Source organism: Paramisgurnus dabryanus, chromosome 16 (assembly GCF_030506205.2).
Source record: "Paramisgurnus dabryanus chromosome 16, PD_genome_1.1, whole genome shotgun sequence".
Classification (NCBI taxonomy): Eukaryota; Metazoa; Chordata; class Actinopteri; order Cypriniformes; family Cobitidae; genus Paramisgurnus; species Paramisgurnus dabryanus.
The window spans coordinates 27,530,385-27,546,936 of NC_133352.1; the positions used below are offsets into that span (position 1 = coordinate 27,530,385).

General features: G+C 39.5%; 3 protein-coding genes across 4 annotated transcripts; all 3 read left to right on the forward strand.

Annotated features, from left to right (window-relative positions):
* The first annotated feature begins 625 nt into the window (after positions 1 to 625).
* slu7 (SLU7 homolog, splicing factor) lies at positions 626 to 9,211 on the forward strand. Its single transcript, XM_065273924.2, has 16 exons — positions 626 to 760; positions 1,047 to 1,204; positions 1,350 to 1,503; positions 1,583 to 1,663; positions 1,771 to 1,935; positions 2,048 to 2,116; positions 5,171 to 5,200; positions 5,293 to 5,418; positions 5,663 to 5,760; positions 6,324 to 6,391; positions 6,510 to 6,649; positions 6,731 to 6,892; positions 6,986 to 7,090; positions 7,198 to 7,272; positions 8,521 to 8,640; positions 8,751 to 9,211. The coding sequence occupies exons 2-16, from the start codon at positions 1,056 to 1,058 to the stop codon at positions 8,928 to 8,930; spliced, it is 1,722 nt and encodes a 573-aa protein (XP_065129996.2). The 5' UTR covers positions 626 to 760; positions 1,047 to 1,055; the 3' UTR covers positions 8,931 to 9,211.
* A 124-nt stretch (positions 9,212 to 9,335) lies between these two features.
* c1qtnf2 (C1q and TNF related 2) lies at positions 9,336 to 12,379 on the forward strand. Its single transcript, XM_065273928.2, has 3 exons — positions 9,336 to 9,590; positions 9,911 to 10,167; positions 10,399 to 12,379. Exons 2-3 carry the CDS (start codon positions 9,924 to 9,926, stop codon positions 11,034 to 11,036), a joined length of 882 nt encoding a protein of 293 aa, XP_065130000.2. The 5' UTR covers positions 9,336 to 9,590; positions 9,911 to 9,923; the 3' UTR covers positions 11,037 to 12,379.
* Positions 12,222 to 16,441, forward strand: nocta (nocturnin a). Of its 2 annotated transcripts, none has more exons than XM_065273925.2 (3): positions 12,222 to 12,590; positions 14,845 to 15,090; positions 15,187 to 16,441. In XM_065273925.2, exons 1-3 carry the CDS (start codon positions 12,389 to 12,391, stop codon positions 16,044 to 16,046), a joined length of 1,308 nt encoding a protein of 435 aa, XP_065129997.2. In that variant the 5' UTR covers positions 12,222 to 12,388; the 3' UTR covers positions 16,047 to 16,441. The 2 variants fall into 2 exon arrangements, with proteins under 2 accessions (XP_065129997.2, XP_065129999.2); XM_065273927.2 differs by lacking the exon at positions 12,222 to 12,590 and adding an exon at positions 12,676 to 14,559.
* The last annotated feature ends 111 nt before the right edge of the window (positions 16,442 to 16,552 follow it).

Below are 16,552 nucleotides of genomic sequence, written 5' to 3' on the forward strand. Positions count from 1 at the left end.
GTTTGAAAATATAATATAATTACACATAAACCATTTGATCTCCTCTACAAGACATAACATTTGAAAAAAAATTCACAAGTAAGAAAAGCTTAACGCATTGAAGCCGCAGTGACTTTCCTGTTGAGGTTAGCTTTAGGTTTACTGCCAGTAATATTTAACAAATCCACAAAACAGATTATTAGATGGGTGTTTTTAAATAAGGTTGGGAAAGGATTTGTCTTATTTTAACTCACTCTCAAACCAAAAGAAACCCTCGACTTTACAAAAAATTGTCAACATATGAAAAGAAAATTTCTATATTATTTTAAAATGAGACATGACTTTTTGTTTATCAGTACAACCAAGGTAAATAGAGGGAAGAGTTTTTAAAAACAAAAAATAACCATAGGCTCCTCTATGTTTAGAGGACAAAGTTTTTATAAAACACCTGAGTCAAAAATCTGCAATATTAACTTTTCGTAATATTTAATATTATGAAAAATAGACGTAATATAAAAATATTTTTTATCAATATTAAACCAAAGGCTTTAGTTAAACGTTTCCGAGTTTAAACATGTCTAAACTTCAGTCCAGTTGGGGGCGTTAGTCAACTTTACAGATACACAAACATGTGCGTCACGTCACAGCGAAGAAGACCGGAAGTCGTCATCCGGAAGTGGGCCCAACACGCTTGTAAACAACTAGCAAGCATACGGCCGATCACGGAATAACAGTTTTAACATCGTGTGTGTATATTTATTTGGATTTCACAAGACGTCAGGTAAATTTGATAAAAGGACACAGCTTTTAAAACTTGACTCATAAGCGATAATGATATTTTATAGAAAAAAATATTTATGTCGTATCCAGCAATGCTAATTTAGTGTCGTTATATTTTAATTGTTTTCACTGAATTAATTACTCGAGGAGATTTTCTTTCAATAATCGTGTCATACACACGCTGCCAGGCAGGCAAAAAAACCTTTAAGTGTTATCTTACTGAACCATAATGTCATCTATATGAGAAGCATGAAAATCACTTCGCATCTCTTCATGTACATTTTCAGGTGAAGATCATGTCGATGGAGGAGACGAAACCAGCAGAGGGGATCGTGGATCTCGAGGAACCAAAGAAAATGACCCGAGAAGACTGGAGGAAGAAAAAAGAGCTGGAAGAACAGAGAAAACTAGGAAATGCTCCAGCTGAGGTGGACGAGGAAGGAAAGTATGTTGAGATGAAAACAATATGTTAAATTGACTTTAACAGTATTTTTTTTACAAAATCTATGAAGGAGTTTGTTTTTATTTTACATGCAGCCTTAGGCATAACCCCAACAGTTCATCCCAACATACTCTTTTTATTTTTCTAGGGATATTAACCCTCATATTCCCCAGTACATCTCATCCGTACCTTGGTACGTTGACCCCTCAAAAAGACCCACCCTCAAGCATCAGAGACCTCAGGAAGAGTTTGAGAAACAGTTTGCGCCCATTGGTGAATGGTACAAGAGAGGTGTACAAGAAGTAAGCACATCCCACCTCCACTTAGAGACATAAATCATAGCTTAAGTGTGACTTAACTCCCTGCCTCCCTGTCGAATAGAAACCAGTCAGCACGAAGTTCAGAAAAGGAGCCTGTGAAAACTGCGGTGCCCTGACTCATAAGAAGAAGGACTGTTTGGAGGTAAATTGTATGATATATTGTTAGTAGTGGTATGCAATGTTAAGGTAAACATGTAAGACTGCACCGTATGAGTTTTAAATATACATATGAAATAATGTTTTCAACAGAGACCCAGAAAGGTTGGGGCAAAATTTTCTGGGACAGGCATTGCCCCAGATGAGCACCAACAGATTCAGCTCTCAATGGATTATGATGGTAAAAGAGACAGATGGAATGGATATGACCCTGAAGAGCACACACGTATTGTAGAGGAATATGCGAAGGTTGACCTGGTGAGTTAGTTGTTTGTTTCCTTTTTTATGCCCAATTACAGACATTTAAGGTCTTATACTTTTGTCATATGCAGACTGCGAGCAGTGATGAAAATTTAATTTATTTTCACAGGCAAAACGTACTCTGAAAGCTCAGAAACTGCAAGAGGAGTTAGCTTCTGGTAAACTGATAGATCAAGTTGTAAGTATTTACATGATGCAAAAAACATCATTTAAATCTCACATAACACACGTTGTTTCTGCATTTCTGATGTTAATCTGGAGTACCTATAGAGTAGTATTACATCCTTTATATCTCAGAAGAGTCTTCAGTTTAATCAGATTTACAAAAGAAAGATCAGCTTTACTTAATCTTTCCGATAACGTACAAAAAATGAAGAAGGAGGAGTTACTACCACGGGAGGAGCGAGTATAGTGTCACATGACTCCTACAACACTGTTTACATGTTCGGTACATTTATATAATATGCACTAACGTGCCTATTTCCAACATAACAGAAGTTTTACATCCAAAACCACACTTCTTCATTTATGCCCTTGTTGAGTCTTGAAATAAACAAAGCTGTCATGTGATGTGATGTTTGTAAGTTCTAGCGTATCCCGCTGATTAACGGGTAGGCGGGGTTTTCCGGGGGAAGTGCCCATAAAAATAAGTAGGTGTGTTCGACATCGGCAGCGGCTGGATGTACCGATCGGCAAGATTAGCCGCGTGCAGGCGGGGAGGAGCTGAAAACGGAGACGTGAAGTCGGACGCGCTGTGCTTCCCGTAGTTTGCGGCATTTACGTCAAGCATGGCTGATCACGTGTCGTTTGCTTGCTTAATCGCATTAAACATGATTTGTAAGATGTAAACTACATAAAAAGTGAATTATACTGTTTTGAATGTCCGTGTATGAGCATGAGTGGAACTGAAGAGGCTTACAGCATCTGTTTTAAAGACACACTATGCAGTTAATTTACCTTAATATAACAGCTTCAAAGTCATTTCGATGGTAAACGAAGTCATAGTATGGCGAATCATCCTCCTGTTGAAGCTCGGGGAGGACGCCGCTAGCAAAACCAGCAATGCAAGCTTGAGAAAACCGCCCCTGACAAATCTCGCGAGAATCACGACTTGCTTTACGGCAACGACGTCACACACGTTAGGCTTGTTCGACTTCGTGCAGCGCTGCAAGAACCGGCAGTCGGATGACGTAAAAGTACCGCGAGAATGATCCGAGACGGCACTTTGACGTCATCCGGCTGTCGGTCCTGCAGCGCTGCATGAAGTCAAACAAGCCTGTAACAACAACTGCACGCGCGCATTTGAGACGTGATGCTCGATGAGGGAAACAGCTAAGAAAACCCGTTCGGAAGAGAGTAGAAAGCGAAAAAGAGAATCTGACCGAGTTAGGAACCGGACAAGAGTCCCACGCGGTCAGGTTTTTACTCGTTGGCGTGAGCTAATAGACAGCACTGGATGCAAGAGAGATGCGGATCTGGCGATCTTGTTGATGGACAAGTAAGTAAATCTCTTATTTGTAAATTTGTTTGCGGTCTATGTTGTATGTGGTTGCGCTTGCTTGCGTATTTTTTGCTGTTCATTCATCCAGTGTTGATAATTAGACCAGTAAAATAACTTTAACATGGGTCTAGCTAGCTTACGATCATAAGAGCATTTAGCAGACTTGCTAACAAACACTCGTTTCTCTTACATGTTTTTTTTGCCATCTAAACTCAAGTGTTGTGTTGTGATGTGTACGTAGTCATTTGTCTAATTTCGATTTCTTATGGCCAACGAATAATGGCCAATGTTATGAAATAATGCAACGTATACATTACAATTAACTTTGTCAATGGATTTTGTAATGTTTACAATTAAATAACAAATGAAATTATACAGTAGACATAACGTTAGACTATAGACTGTTTACTTGTGATTAAGCTGCAATCTTGTAAAAACGTAATAAGCCAGCAAACGCGGTAGGCTACTTTATTATTATATGCCTACTCTACACTTGGCATAAACTTCTTATTATCCTATTACCATCATCTGTAGTTTAGTAGACATGCAGTAGCCTAATATTTGTATGAAATTGTGAAACATTCCCTGGTCATTATCTTCGGAGTCCATCTCTGCATATTCACGCCCAACACTATCCTTACAGGTACATACAGAGTGGGGGTGCGAAATTACGACAGTTGCAAATTTTCCCCAGTGACTCTAGGGGTCGCTGTTTGACAAAAACGTCAAACTGCATGGAATGCCTTTAACAAGAATAAAGTTCAACATAAGCATATATTTTTTAAATACCAATGTTGTGGGGTCTACGTTTTTTATCCATTTTTTTTTATGAAGATGACACAATATAACATCGCGACTACATGAAAATAGCTTTAACTGTTATAAAAATACAGATTTGTGAGCATTTGTGGAACTGAGGGTGTAAAAATACACACGAAACACACGTGATTGATGTCATGTGGTGAATCCGACCAATCTTGAAACAGCTGTGTCGTCATTACAGCCCGTGCAGCTCCTCTTCGCGAACTGCGCTGGCTAACTCAGGCGGCTGATCTCGAATCGCTCCCGCGGTACTTAAAAACCATATGACACAGTCACGTGCCTGCAGCGCCAGCTTAAGTCAGACAAAGTTACTAACCAGAATGCACTGCTTCAATTTAGCCGGCGATCGGTCTGCGCAGCGCCGCATGAAGTCGAACACACCTAGTGATACATATAGAAACTCCTGAAACGTCAGCTGGGCCCGTAATAAAAAAACTTGTAGGAACCTTGGCGAAGTGCATTCTGCACAGAAATACTCTGTAACACGTCCAACTGCTTTTTTGACACTTTGCCTATGTTTAGCATGAGGAAACAACTCTTAAATTGTGTTAATAAGTCAGAATGCATGATGAAATACCATTGAACCACCCTTTTAAGAGATGCTTCCACACTTTTCTAGTAACTTTATCTTTGGAGATGGCAAATTGCACTTTCCCTCACATGTGTATAGATTAACTTGTGTAGATTTGAAATTGTATAGATTAACCATGAATGTAGCCATATATGTTGGGATGGCATTAAAAAATAAATAAATAAAAACAAAACAGTAGTGTGCCATTAGCTTTTTTTTGTAACATGCTACTTTACTGTTTAACAAATTAGGATATGTCTAAATTATTAAGTATTGGTAAGAACTTGACTTATTCTTTGTGTAACCATAATTTTATTTTTGTCCTTGTTTTGTTTTAGAACTCAAAGAAACATCTCGATGATGCCCAGGTATGTTTCATATTAATATAAAACTGTACAGGACTTCGTTGTCATGTTTACGTGAAGTCTCATGAGCCTTTGATGTGTCTCACTTTCTTTAGGAGCACAGCAGTGAAGATGAGGATGAGGACAAATATGTGGATGACTTTGACATGCCTGGACAAAACTTTGACTCCAAGAGACGTATCACAGTTAGAAACTTGAGAATCCGTGAGGATATCGCTAAGGTAAAATGTCTCCTTGAAAGTACACACACACATGTATGTAAAGCACTTGTTTTAAATAAAAATGTTGAAGCTGCTAAAGTCACACTTCAAAAGTAGATTTTTTTTCTCTTAAAAATCAATGTTCACAATAAGTAATGGTGACATTCAGATTGACATGATTATTATTAGTAGGACTAACTAGTGTTATTACTACAAAGAGAGGAATATCATGTTTCTCCTAACTAATACTGTCTTTATCTTACAGTACCTCCGGAATTTGGATCCAAATTCAGCCTACTATGATCCCAAGACTCGAGCCATGAGGGAGAACCCATATTCCAACACTGGCAAAAATCCAGAAGAGTAAGATTATTAAGACAAAAGATTCATTTCTTGTGCATTGAGTCCGAGAGCGTACTAGCACTATCCAAATTGCGCCCCCGAAGCCTGATCTGTTTGACTAGTATGACCGCTCCATAACATGCCTGGGCACCATTTGGTTAATTGCGCTCTGGCCTGGTTGAAGAGGTGGGCTCACAGTGACATACAGGGTGCACCAGAGCCAGTGCAGAAGGCAAGACGTCAGTTGCGCGATAGTCATTCAACTTCATCTGCTTTCCAAAAAATCTTCTGATGCACGCAGTGCGATTATGTGAACATCTGAGCGGTGTATCAGTATGCTTGTGGGGGAGGACAATCACGCTCAGGCCCGGTCGGTTCGATTAGGAATAATGTGAATGTATCCTGTACATGCACCTAACTACTGTAGAGTTACCGTGGTAACAGTCATGCATACCAGAGGTTGTTTTGGAAGGAGCACTTATAAAAAGTATAATAAATAATGTAAAATAAGCTTACTAAATTGTTTTCAGATTGTGTGTGTCCTTGAAGTTTCTGCCTGTTCAGCTGTATGTTTATTTTAACAGGGTGGTCTACGCCGGAGACAACTTTGTCCGCTACAGTGGTGCCACCATCTCTATGGCCCAGACGCAGCGTGAGTGATCTTATTTTGCCACTTGATGTGAATCATTTCCAACCTGATGTTAAATATGGCCTCGGGTTATTTAATTGTAAATCTTGGTCCAACGTTGACTTGTGTTTTTTCTCTGCAGTGTTTGCTTGGGAAGCCTATGAGAAGGGATCTGAAGTTCACCTGCAGGCAGATCCAACCAAACTGGAATTGCTCCATCAGTCCTACAAGGTCAAAAAAGACGATTTCAAGGAGAAACAGAAAGAGACTATCTTGGAAAAGGTATGGTGTGGACTCTCTCTTCTTTCAACTACTTAAAAATGTTCCTTTTGATTGACGGGTTCACGTCGTCCCTCTCTGCAGTATGGTGGGCAGGAGCACTTGGATGCCCCTCCGCGAGAGCTTCTGTTGGCTCAGACAGAGGAGTACATTGAGTATTCTCGTCACGGTGTGGTGCTTAAGGGACAGGAGAAGGCTGTGGCCTGCTCCAAATATGAGGAGGATGTGCTCATTAATAACCACACGGTAAGTCTGGTTATCTAATAATAATAATATTATAATAATCTTTCATTTTGTTTTATGAATGGTAAAGAGATATTTTCATTTTGGCTTCTGCAGTGTATCTGGGGATCCTACTGGAAAGATGGCTACTGGGGTTACAAATGCTGCCACTCGATGGTGAAACAGAGTTACTGTACCGGTGAAGGTGGCAAGAGAGTATCAGTAAGTGTCAAATGCAGTCATTTAAAGAGTCTATCACAAATACATACACTTTGGTAACTAGTGTTGTGAATGCAAATAGAGTATAACTTTTTTTATGTTTTTATCAGAACAATGCTTGTGTTCCATTCGAAGAAGATATAGAGGATGCCCAAATGGATGAAGAACCAAAGACTCTTTTACAGGTATGCTAACAGCCTGCGTAATTCAAATGCACAAACATGCCTGAAAGTTGATTCAAAGGTCACATAACACGCTAATCTCATGTTAATCTTAAGTAGTATTGCATCCTTCATATCTCCAAAGAGTCTGTACCACTACTTTCAGAGAAAAACAGAGCCGTACCGTGGTCGGAGCGAGTCATGAGCAAGAAATAATCATAAAGCATTATCCAACTATCTCTGGAAAACTTACGATTCACTACATGTTTGTGTCGTTAACGTTATATGCATGATTGCCAACAAAACACAGACATTCGATGCAGTTGTACTTGCTGTCTGCCAATCATGACCCGGTTGGGACCACCCAATTTCAACTGCTTCTACCCCAGATAAGCAAACTGTATCCATTGTTTCAATAATGCTGGGTTCATTGGGAAGCTGAACAAGCTTAAATTTCCTCACAAAAAAACAACACACTTCTCTGGTGATGTTGATTTTGTGTCAATTCTTGGTTGGTGTGCGTGTGCACTATTCCAGGTGAAGTGCCCATATAAGGACTTCCACTGTACTATCTGCACTGCTTATGCATTAGATTCAGTAGTCCAATAAAAACGTCCCGAAACTTGTACAAACTTTGACGAAGTGCATTTGGTACAGAAATACCTTTGCATAACGAATCCAACTCTTTAACTGTGTTAAAGGTCCCGTTCTTTGTGTTTTTGAAGCTTTGATTATGTTTACAGTGCGCAATATAACGTGTTTAAGTTTTACGTGTAAAAAAATGCTGTATTTTTCACACAATTTACTTATCTATATAGCGCTGTTTTCACTGTCCTAAAAACAGGCTGATGTCTTCCTTGTTCTATGAAGTCCCTCCTTCAGAAATACGTAACGAGTTCTGATTGGGTAGTTTGTTTTATGTGTTGTGATTCGATAGCAGCTTAGCTTGCCGTTAGCTTAGCTGGCGACTGATGTATTCCTGTGGGCGGAGTTTAGTCAAAAAATTGTTCTTCTGACGTCATTAATGCAGGAAGTAGAGGGCTGCAGTCCAAACCGGCCATTCACTGTAGGTTTGAAAGGCGAATTATGTTAAAGAAAATATATCGCCTGGTGGTGAACTTTAAGCTTTATTATTTTACAGCAACATTACACACTAACTAGGGTTTAAAAGTAGGATCAGGAAGAACGTGACCTTTAATAAGTCAGAATGCATGAAATACCATTAGACCCCCCCCCCCCCACTTTAAATTTAACTTGAATGTGTCGTTGCAGATGCACCAGGAGAAGATGAAGGAAAAGAAAAAGAAGAAAAAGAACAAGAAACACAACAGCAAAGATTCTGACAGCAGTGACGAGGAGGATGAAGCAAAAAAGAAGGAAAAGCTGAAGAAGGTGGGTTGGCCCTTATTCGCTGTCACACACAGTCACATCTTCATATGTTAGATGCATTCTGTGCCCGACAAAGCCCATTGTAAAAGAAAAATATTTCTCTGTGTGTGTAGGCACTGAGCGCAGAGGAGCAAAGGCTGAAACAGGTGGCTGAAATGATGAAGGTGGATGAGAGGAAGCGGCCATACAACAGCCTACAGGAAGTCCGTGAACCCACAGAGGAAGAGATGGAAGCTTTCCGCATGAAACGTTACAGAGCCGACGACCCCATGGCTTCTTTCTTGGGGCAGTGAATAGAAACATGAGTTTTGTGAACTTAAATGTCTTTTGTATTAAAGGTGTATCAGTCATTGCTTTGTTACATTGTTGGTAAAAGTCCCATATTGACGATATGACTCCATTAAAGACTTGCTTATTTTTCCATTCTTGTTAAGAGGAGTAAAACTGTCTTGTAATTTAATTTTAGTTTTAGTATATAATCATCTGAATGCTTTCATAATTAAATGTTTGGTTAGCCCAGCATTTTATTTGTCTTGTAAATATCAAGTACCCAATAAATCACAAATGGGTTATGTTTGGTGGATCTGTCTTTATTTAAAAAAAAAGCCTAAACGTTGTCTGTTTAGTTTGGTATGCTCTATAATTAATATCAAATCCTGAAAACTCAGTATTTAATGCAAACAAGCATGTTGCATGCAGCTGCCTTTTGTGTGTAATGTTTTCAATGATTTATGTGGGTTGCAGTATTGTGATATTGCAAGTTTTCAAATAAATCCCCTCCTCCAGTGCGTTCAATTACATCATGTGTGAACAATTTGGAAGAGCACGTCAGTACTAAAACTGGGTGGATGCTTGCACAGTTATGAGGAGGACAAGTAAGATACAAATCCATTTACCAACCCTGTTTATATTCAGCTGGATCTTTGCGTTGCCGTGCATATTTCATTCCTCTGGTGAGGGCTTGTGCCAGTGCATGCTTTATAAGTACTGTTATACCTTCAAATTATTTTAAATCAGAACATTTGAGCTATTTTAGGCATATGCAGCTGGTACTGTCTCAATGTGGTTCTGTATAACAAAGACGAGTTTTAATTTATTAACGTTTAGTTGCCAAACGAATGCATTTTAAATGTTCAATAAGATGTCAAGTTACAGCCTGCACAGCAAAATAAACTTAGTTTAATGCATGGCTCTTTTCATTTATGTGCAAGAAATTCAATGGAAATTCCCCACAACAAAAACTTGGCCTCACCCTCATCCGCTCTGTTTGCAGACACAGCTGCATCATGTATCCGTTACCGCTGGCCGTTTGCCTGCTGTCTCTCTTCTTCACTGTAAACTCCTCCATCAAGAAGGGACGCAACTACACCATTCATTCATCTCAGCTTAGCTGCAGTTTGCCGGGCCCTCAGGGTCCTCCAGGGAGTACGGGTGCAGCAGGTCCCAGTGGCAATGTAGGTAAGATGGGCACGCCAGGTATCGATGGACAGGATGGCAAAGACGGTGACAAGGGTGAGAAGGGAGAGAAAGGTAAAACATATGTTTTGCAGACAAAATGTTAATCATTCATATAGTGTTTTCCTCAAGCAAAATGTACAAGCAACAACAGTATAACAATAACAGTACAAAAAAGCTGGAAAATCTGTATTAGAATATGTAATATTATTAAACTGCAAGTCACTGTTTCTTCTTCGATTATAAAATACTCCAAAGATAGTAAAAACTAGACATTTGTGGAAAAAATTTATTCTCGAACATCAGGTGAGCAGGGTCGTCCTGGGAATCCTGGAAAACTTGGACCACAAGGGCGCCCTGGAATTTTGGGAAAGGCAGGGCCTAGGGGCCTGAAGGGGGTGCGAGGAGCGCCTGGTGAGCCTGGGGTCGTCGGGACAAAGGGAGAGACAGGAGATGCGGGAGAGACTGGTGCCGCTGGAAGATGTAACTGTGGTGCAGATGCACGTTCTGCTTTCTCAGTGGCAGTAACCAAGAGCTATCCCAAGGAACGCATACCTATCCGCTTCAACCGGATTTTAATGAACGAGGGTGGGCATTACAATGCCACTACGGGCAAGTTTAACTGTGCAATTCCCGGTGTGTATTACTTTACATATGACATCACGTTGGCTAACAAGCACCTGGCAATCGGGCTCGTCCACAACGGCAAGTACAAGATCAGAACATTTGATGCCAACACAGGAAACTATGATGTGGCTTCAGGTTCAACGATACTCCGACTGAAGAAAGGAGATAAGGTTTGGCTTCAGATCTTCTATTCAGAACAAAATGGACTGTTCTTTGATCCATTCTGGACTGATAGCCTTTTCACGGGTTTTCTTATTTATGCTGATCAGGTTGCTTCAGATAAAGTGAATGTGATGACCACTTCTGGATCATCTTGATTAAGACTTTCACTTTGTTTGTTTTTTGGTACATTTTGTCTTTTTACCTTATCAGATGACCCCCCAGTCCAAATCAATAACAAAGCTGATTATTAGACCTCACTGAGGAGGGGGATAGAAGAGGACATAGTTCATAAAGATAAATATTGATTAAATAACACAGATTACAAAACACACCACGGTTGAAAAAACTGATGAAATTCTTGGAAGCCAATGCCACATCATCACCCCATTCTTGTTGCTTCTTCAAGACAGTAGTTATAATAAATAAATAAATATATTTATATTATAAACTTTTATTAAAGATATGCAAGTCATTTTAGAAAACTTGGTTTGTTGATATTCTTTATTTAATATGTCTAATATTTTTTTCATATCTGGTTCAACAGGTTTACTATGACTTTCCCTTCTTGAAACAATCTGTCTAGATTTGTCTACCCCCCCCCCCCTTGATACGATTTTTGTCCAAAACATGCTGATAACATTTGATCAATAATAGGGTCTATCACCACTCCTCAAATAAACACCAATGTTCAAGTCTTAGTTCGAAGGTGATGTTATTTTAAAGTTATGTAATGATTGGACTTTCAGGTCAGCAGGTTTATGTCACATATCAGCCGCAACCTCATAACAATGTGCATATATAATTGTGTGTGTGTGTGTGTGTGTGTGTGTGTGTACATATAAAGGACAAATGTATATATTTGAACAACTATACCTTTAATTATGGAATTGGTGCTTGCTATGACAAGAAAATCTTCATACCAAACATGGAAACTTTGGCAACGGTGCAATGTACGTCAATGATGACGATATACGTAATTACCATGCGTCTCTACATATTCTTCTCTGATTGGCTGAATCAGCTCAAGCTCCTCCTATTTTATGGCGGACTTCGGTTTCGCTGAAAGCCAAGCGCGGTACCGTGGAAGTGGGGATAAACCATTCGCAGCAACGGGGTTGCAAATTTTCTACAAAATATGTAGTATTGTATATTTCCCAAACTGTTTATATTTTAATAAAACATTTAGACGGTTTAATAGAGATATTAATGTTACAAACTGATAAATGCTACAAGTTATTAAGTTGTTTAATACTATTTAACACGTCAGTCTTTTAGTCTCCCCTATTCATAGGTCGTTAATGTATCACTCTGGAATATGATGAAACATTTACCGGCTTTTTTCCATACAGTGAGAAGACGACGTAACGTGTCTAAAATTAACTCTAAATGGCTGATATAAGTGTTGTATTATATTTTGGGAGCTTAATAAACGTAATTTCGACTTAGCCAAACTTTGAGCCATATTTTAAAACGGTTTAAACAGCGGACTGTCAACCGAGGAGAAAGAATGTATCCGGCCAGACGATGTTCGTCGCTTCTTCACCGCGACTTTACCGCTCTCTGTCTTTCATCACTGGGGACACATCCGAAAAAATCCGGTATTTTGAAGAAACGCAGCATTTCCAATTCACGACACTGTCATTCTAGTGTTCATCCTCCTCCACCACCGAGATCAAACTCATCACCTGTTCTTCTCGGTTCTTTACAAGGTAACGTTAATTCTTTTTTTTATCACATATGCCTATGTGTTGTGTACTATTATACAGTGTGATCCGTATAACTATGAACCCAATGAACCGCCTACCTAGACAGCATTTTTATGGAAAGGCACAGCTGACTCACGACATGCCACAACCTGTGAGTCTGACACCCAAAATGCTGTATATAGCGCAGTTTGGGTGCATTGACTACACATTCCACACATACACTCACACATTCTGGTTTTTATGTTTTGTGGGGACATTTCATAGACGTAATTGTTTTTATACTACAGTACAAACTGTATATTCTATTCCCTTCCCCAAACCCTAACCATCACAGAAAACTTTCTTATACTTCAGATTTTGAAGAAACATCATTCTGTTTGATTTATAAGCTTGTTTCCTTATGGGGACCTCAAAAAGTCCCCACAAGCTCAAAAATGTACTGGTATTCCTATCTCAAATGTCCCAACAACGTGATAATTACCAGACACACACAAGTATAATTGTATTGTGCCGTAGCCTGTAGTATATACTGTCGTCCTAGATAATTGCATTTGAACCTCACAATAGTCCATTGTAAAGTATACAATAGTCACTAAAACAGCTAAAGTATACTATAGTATTGTACTGTTTACTATAGTATTTTTATGGGGTTGATAACAGTTGACTTATGAGGGTAATTTAATGAGGTAGATAAATATTGATGTAACAGATTATTTTATTTGTATTTAGGGTCTTTATTCAAATGCATATTCTCTAATCTTATCAATGACAGTGCTTTGAAAAGCTTACTATAGGTCTTTAATTAAAAATGATTAATAGCCTACTTTAAATGTATCATTATGTGCTCAGACATCCATCTTCATGTACTCATACATTATTTTCCACCTCCAAGTACTGTTTGTTTTTTGTTCAGTGCTAGGATCTATTTCAGTGTACTCTAAAGGTAACTTGATAGTCTAGCTAAAGGTCACTGTTTAGCCCAGTCCCCAAAAGGTCGGCTCCCACACTGAATAGGAATTTGATTCATGTCTGAGTAGTGTCATATGTTCACTTGAACCGAGTTTGTGTTTTGAAATGAATCCTTTGCATTCGTGCAGCTGCCTTTAAGAATTTAATAGAAATGTTGATGAAAGTGTCTGTAATTAGCTTGTTTTATAATCAGTTGTTTTGTAACAGCACAGTATACTGTAAGGGCACAATACTCTACTGTAATCCAATACACCAGAGAGAACTGAGTCTATCTTAGTCTCTGAGGTCTCTTGCAGGTCTGCTCTTGCAAGGTGATCCCACATGATCTGCATGGGAAACCTCAATGTTATGTTATATTGACTGAATATTCAAGAACAGGTTATATGTGCAAGAAACTAGACTACAGTATTATGATGGTTAAAAACGTTTGATTTAGATTTTGGATTTCATGTATATTTGATCGCTCATTCATCAAGTCATTTGCAAGCCAAAGGTTTATTTTAGGAAAAGTACACACGCAGGTCATTGTTCCTTTTAGCTGACTCCTACATTTTTTTTCTTATTTTATTCGGATGACATGAGTTTATTTAATTAGATTCCAGACTGAGACACACTGTCCTCTTCCATCTATAGATTAAGTTAGGGCCGATCTGTTCTCTTCACTCACGTGGATGTTCGCTGCAGACATACATCCGTCCCTTTAGTGATTTTCAAATGAGTCATTGTTCAGATGAATACTAGGGGAAGGACAAACACACTGGTTTATTCAGGAACGCCTTTGTGTAGCAACACTCACACAGAAACCCAGTCATATCCACAGTCCCCTTGAATCATCGTATAACTCAGAATAGGGCGATAGAGCTGAATGGGTGGATGCAGGCATTTGTCTCTCTGTCACATTAAGCTGTTTGGTAACTGGACTGCCATTGGATACGTACTGGATTTTATAATTAGTTCACTGGCATCTGAAAAAGATTTTTACTGGAAAAGGATTTAATAAGAGGTATTGTGTGTTTTAGACAAATCCGATGATTGCTAAGACCTGAATGTTGTATAAAGTGACTATGTGAGCCACAAAGCTGTATTATCTATACAGATCTACTGCAAGCACTTTATTTGAGGGTCATGATGAATGTGAACTGGCCTTCATAGGTTATGCATTTATAACATGTAACTGTAATCGTAATGTTTTTCATTTCTGAGTCATTTTTACTTTATCTGCTAATCGCGTGCTTACTTTAAATGTCTGTTATATAATGTAATATATTATTTTGTGTGTTTCCTACAGCGTGTCAGATGGGCAACAGCAGCAGTAGCAGACTCCTCAGTACTGCAGCTCAGTCACTGGTAGACCCACACGTGGATGCCGACGACAGTGAATACGAGCAGGCCGACCCAGACGCACTTTTACGTGAATGCGATGAGGTTTTGAGAAATCGCCCTCCTCGACTACACCGAGACTTTGTTAGGATCAGAGCCAGCTCGTTGCAGAATGAACCCGTACGCATCATGCAGTGGAACATTTTGGCTCAAGGTGAGCTTATTTGGTTTGGCTTAATCTTGAAGTATTTTGCATAATAGCATTAATTTCCTTCTTAATAATGTTTTTACATTTTGTTGTATTCTTTAGCTTTGGGCGAGGGTACAGACGGTTTTGTGCGTTGTCCGATGGAAGCACTTAATTGGTCCGAGAGGAAATATCTTATATTGGAAGAGATCCTTACTTACAGACCGGATGTGCTGTGCCTGCAGGAGGTTGACCACTACTTTGACACTTTCCAGCCTTTGTTATCCAGCTTGGGCTATCAGAGCAGCTTCTGCCCCAAACCAAGTTCTCCCTGTCTGGACGTCCACAACAACAACGGTCCAGATGGATGTGCTCTGTTTTACAACCGCCAACGTTTCCAGCTGCTCCACACCTCCCACCTCAGACTCTCCGCCATGATGCTTAAGACCAACCAGGTAGCGATTGCAGCTACGCTTCGCTGCAGGCTCACGGGCCAAGTGTTCTGCGTGGCCGTAACGCATCTAAAGGCACGCAGCGGATGGGAGGCTTTCCGGAGCGCACAAGGGAATCATCTCCTCCAACAGCTCCGTAACATCACCGCTCCGACATACCCACAGTCGGAACAGGAGGAAGGAATACCACTAGTGGTATGCGGAGATTTTAACGCTGATCCTAGCGAAGAAGTGTATAGGCGATTTATGACGTCCCCACTGGGACTGGAAAGTGCTTACAAGTGTCTGAGTGAGGATGGGACCACAGAACCACCATACACCAGTTGGAAGATCCGGCCCAGTGGAGAGAGCTGCTCCACGCTGGATTACATCTGGTATTCCGAAAGAGCATTTCGTGTGGATAGTGTGCTGAAGATACCCAGTGAAGAGCAGATTGGGCCAAACAGGCTTCCCTCTTACCATTACCCCTCTGATCATCTGTCATTGGTGTGTGACCTCAGCTTCAATCAACAGCCTTATAGGCTCATGTAGCTGTCAATCTTTAGTGTCATTCAGTGCAGCTTAAGACATTCCTAGTGCATGTGTGGATGTATGTCTGAATGGGAGCATGCTTTACGTTTGTATTAGAATGTAACTTATTTAATACACATAAATCTTATTTTAACCTGTTTAATGCATATCTGATGGACTGATGTAAATGCTTTTAATTTTCCTTGATGGAAATTAATTATGCTCTTATTATTTGTTTTAAGGCGGTTGTGCAATAATCTGTAATTTATTAAGTGAACTAAAAGATGTCATGATCTCAGGAAGACTCACATGTGAAAAACATTTTATATTTATATTGACTGTACATTTCTTTCCTTTAAAATACTGTAATCATGTTTGCCAATGACATGTAATATAAAGTGTCATGCTATTTCAAATGGATGTGCTCTCTTTATTTAATGAGCTCTTTGAAACAGTTAAAGGGCCGTATAACTATAAATATATTAGTGTTCACACCATAACGACATCTTTATGCTAATTCGCTCACG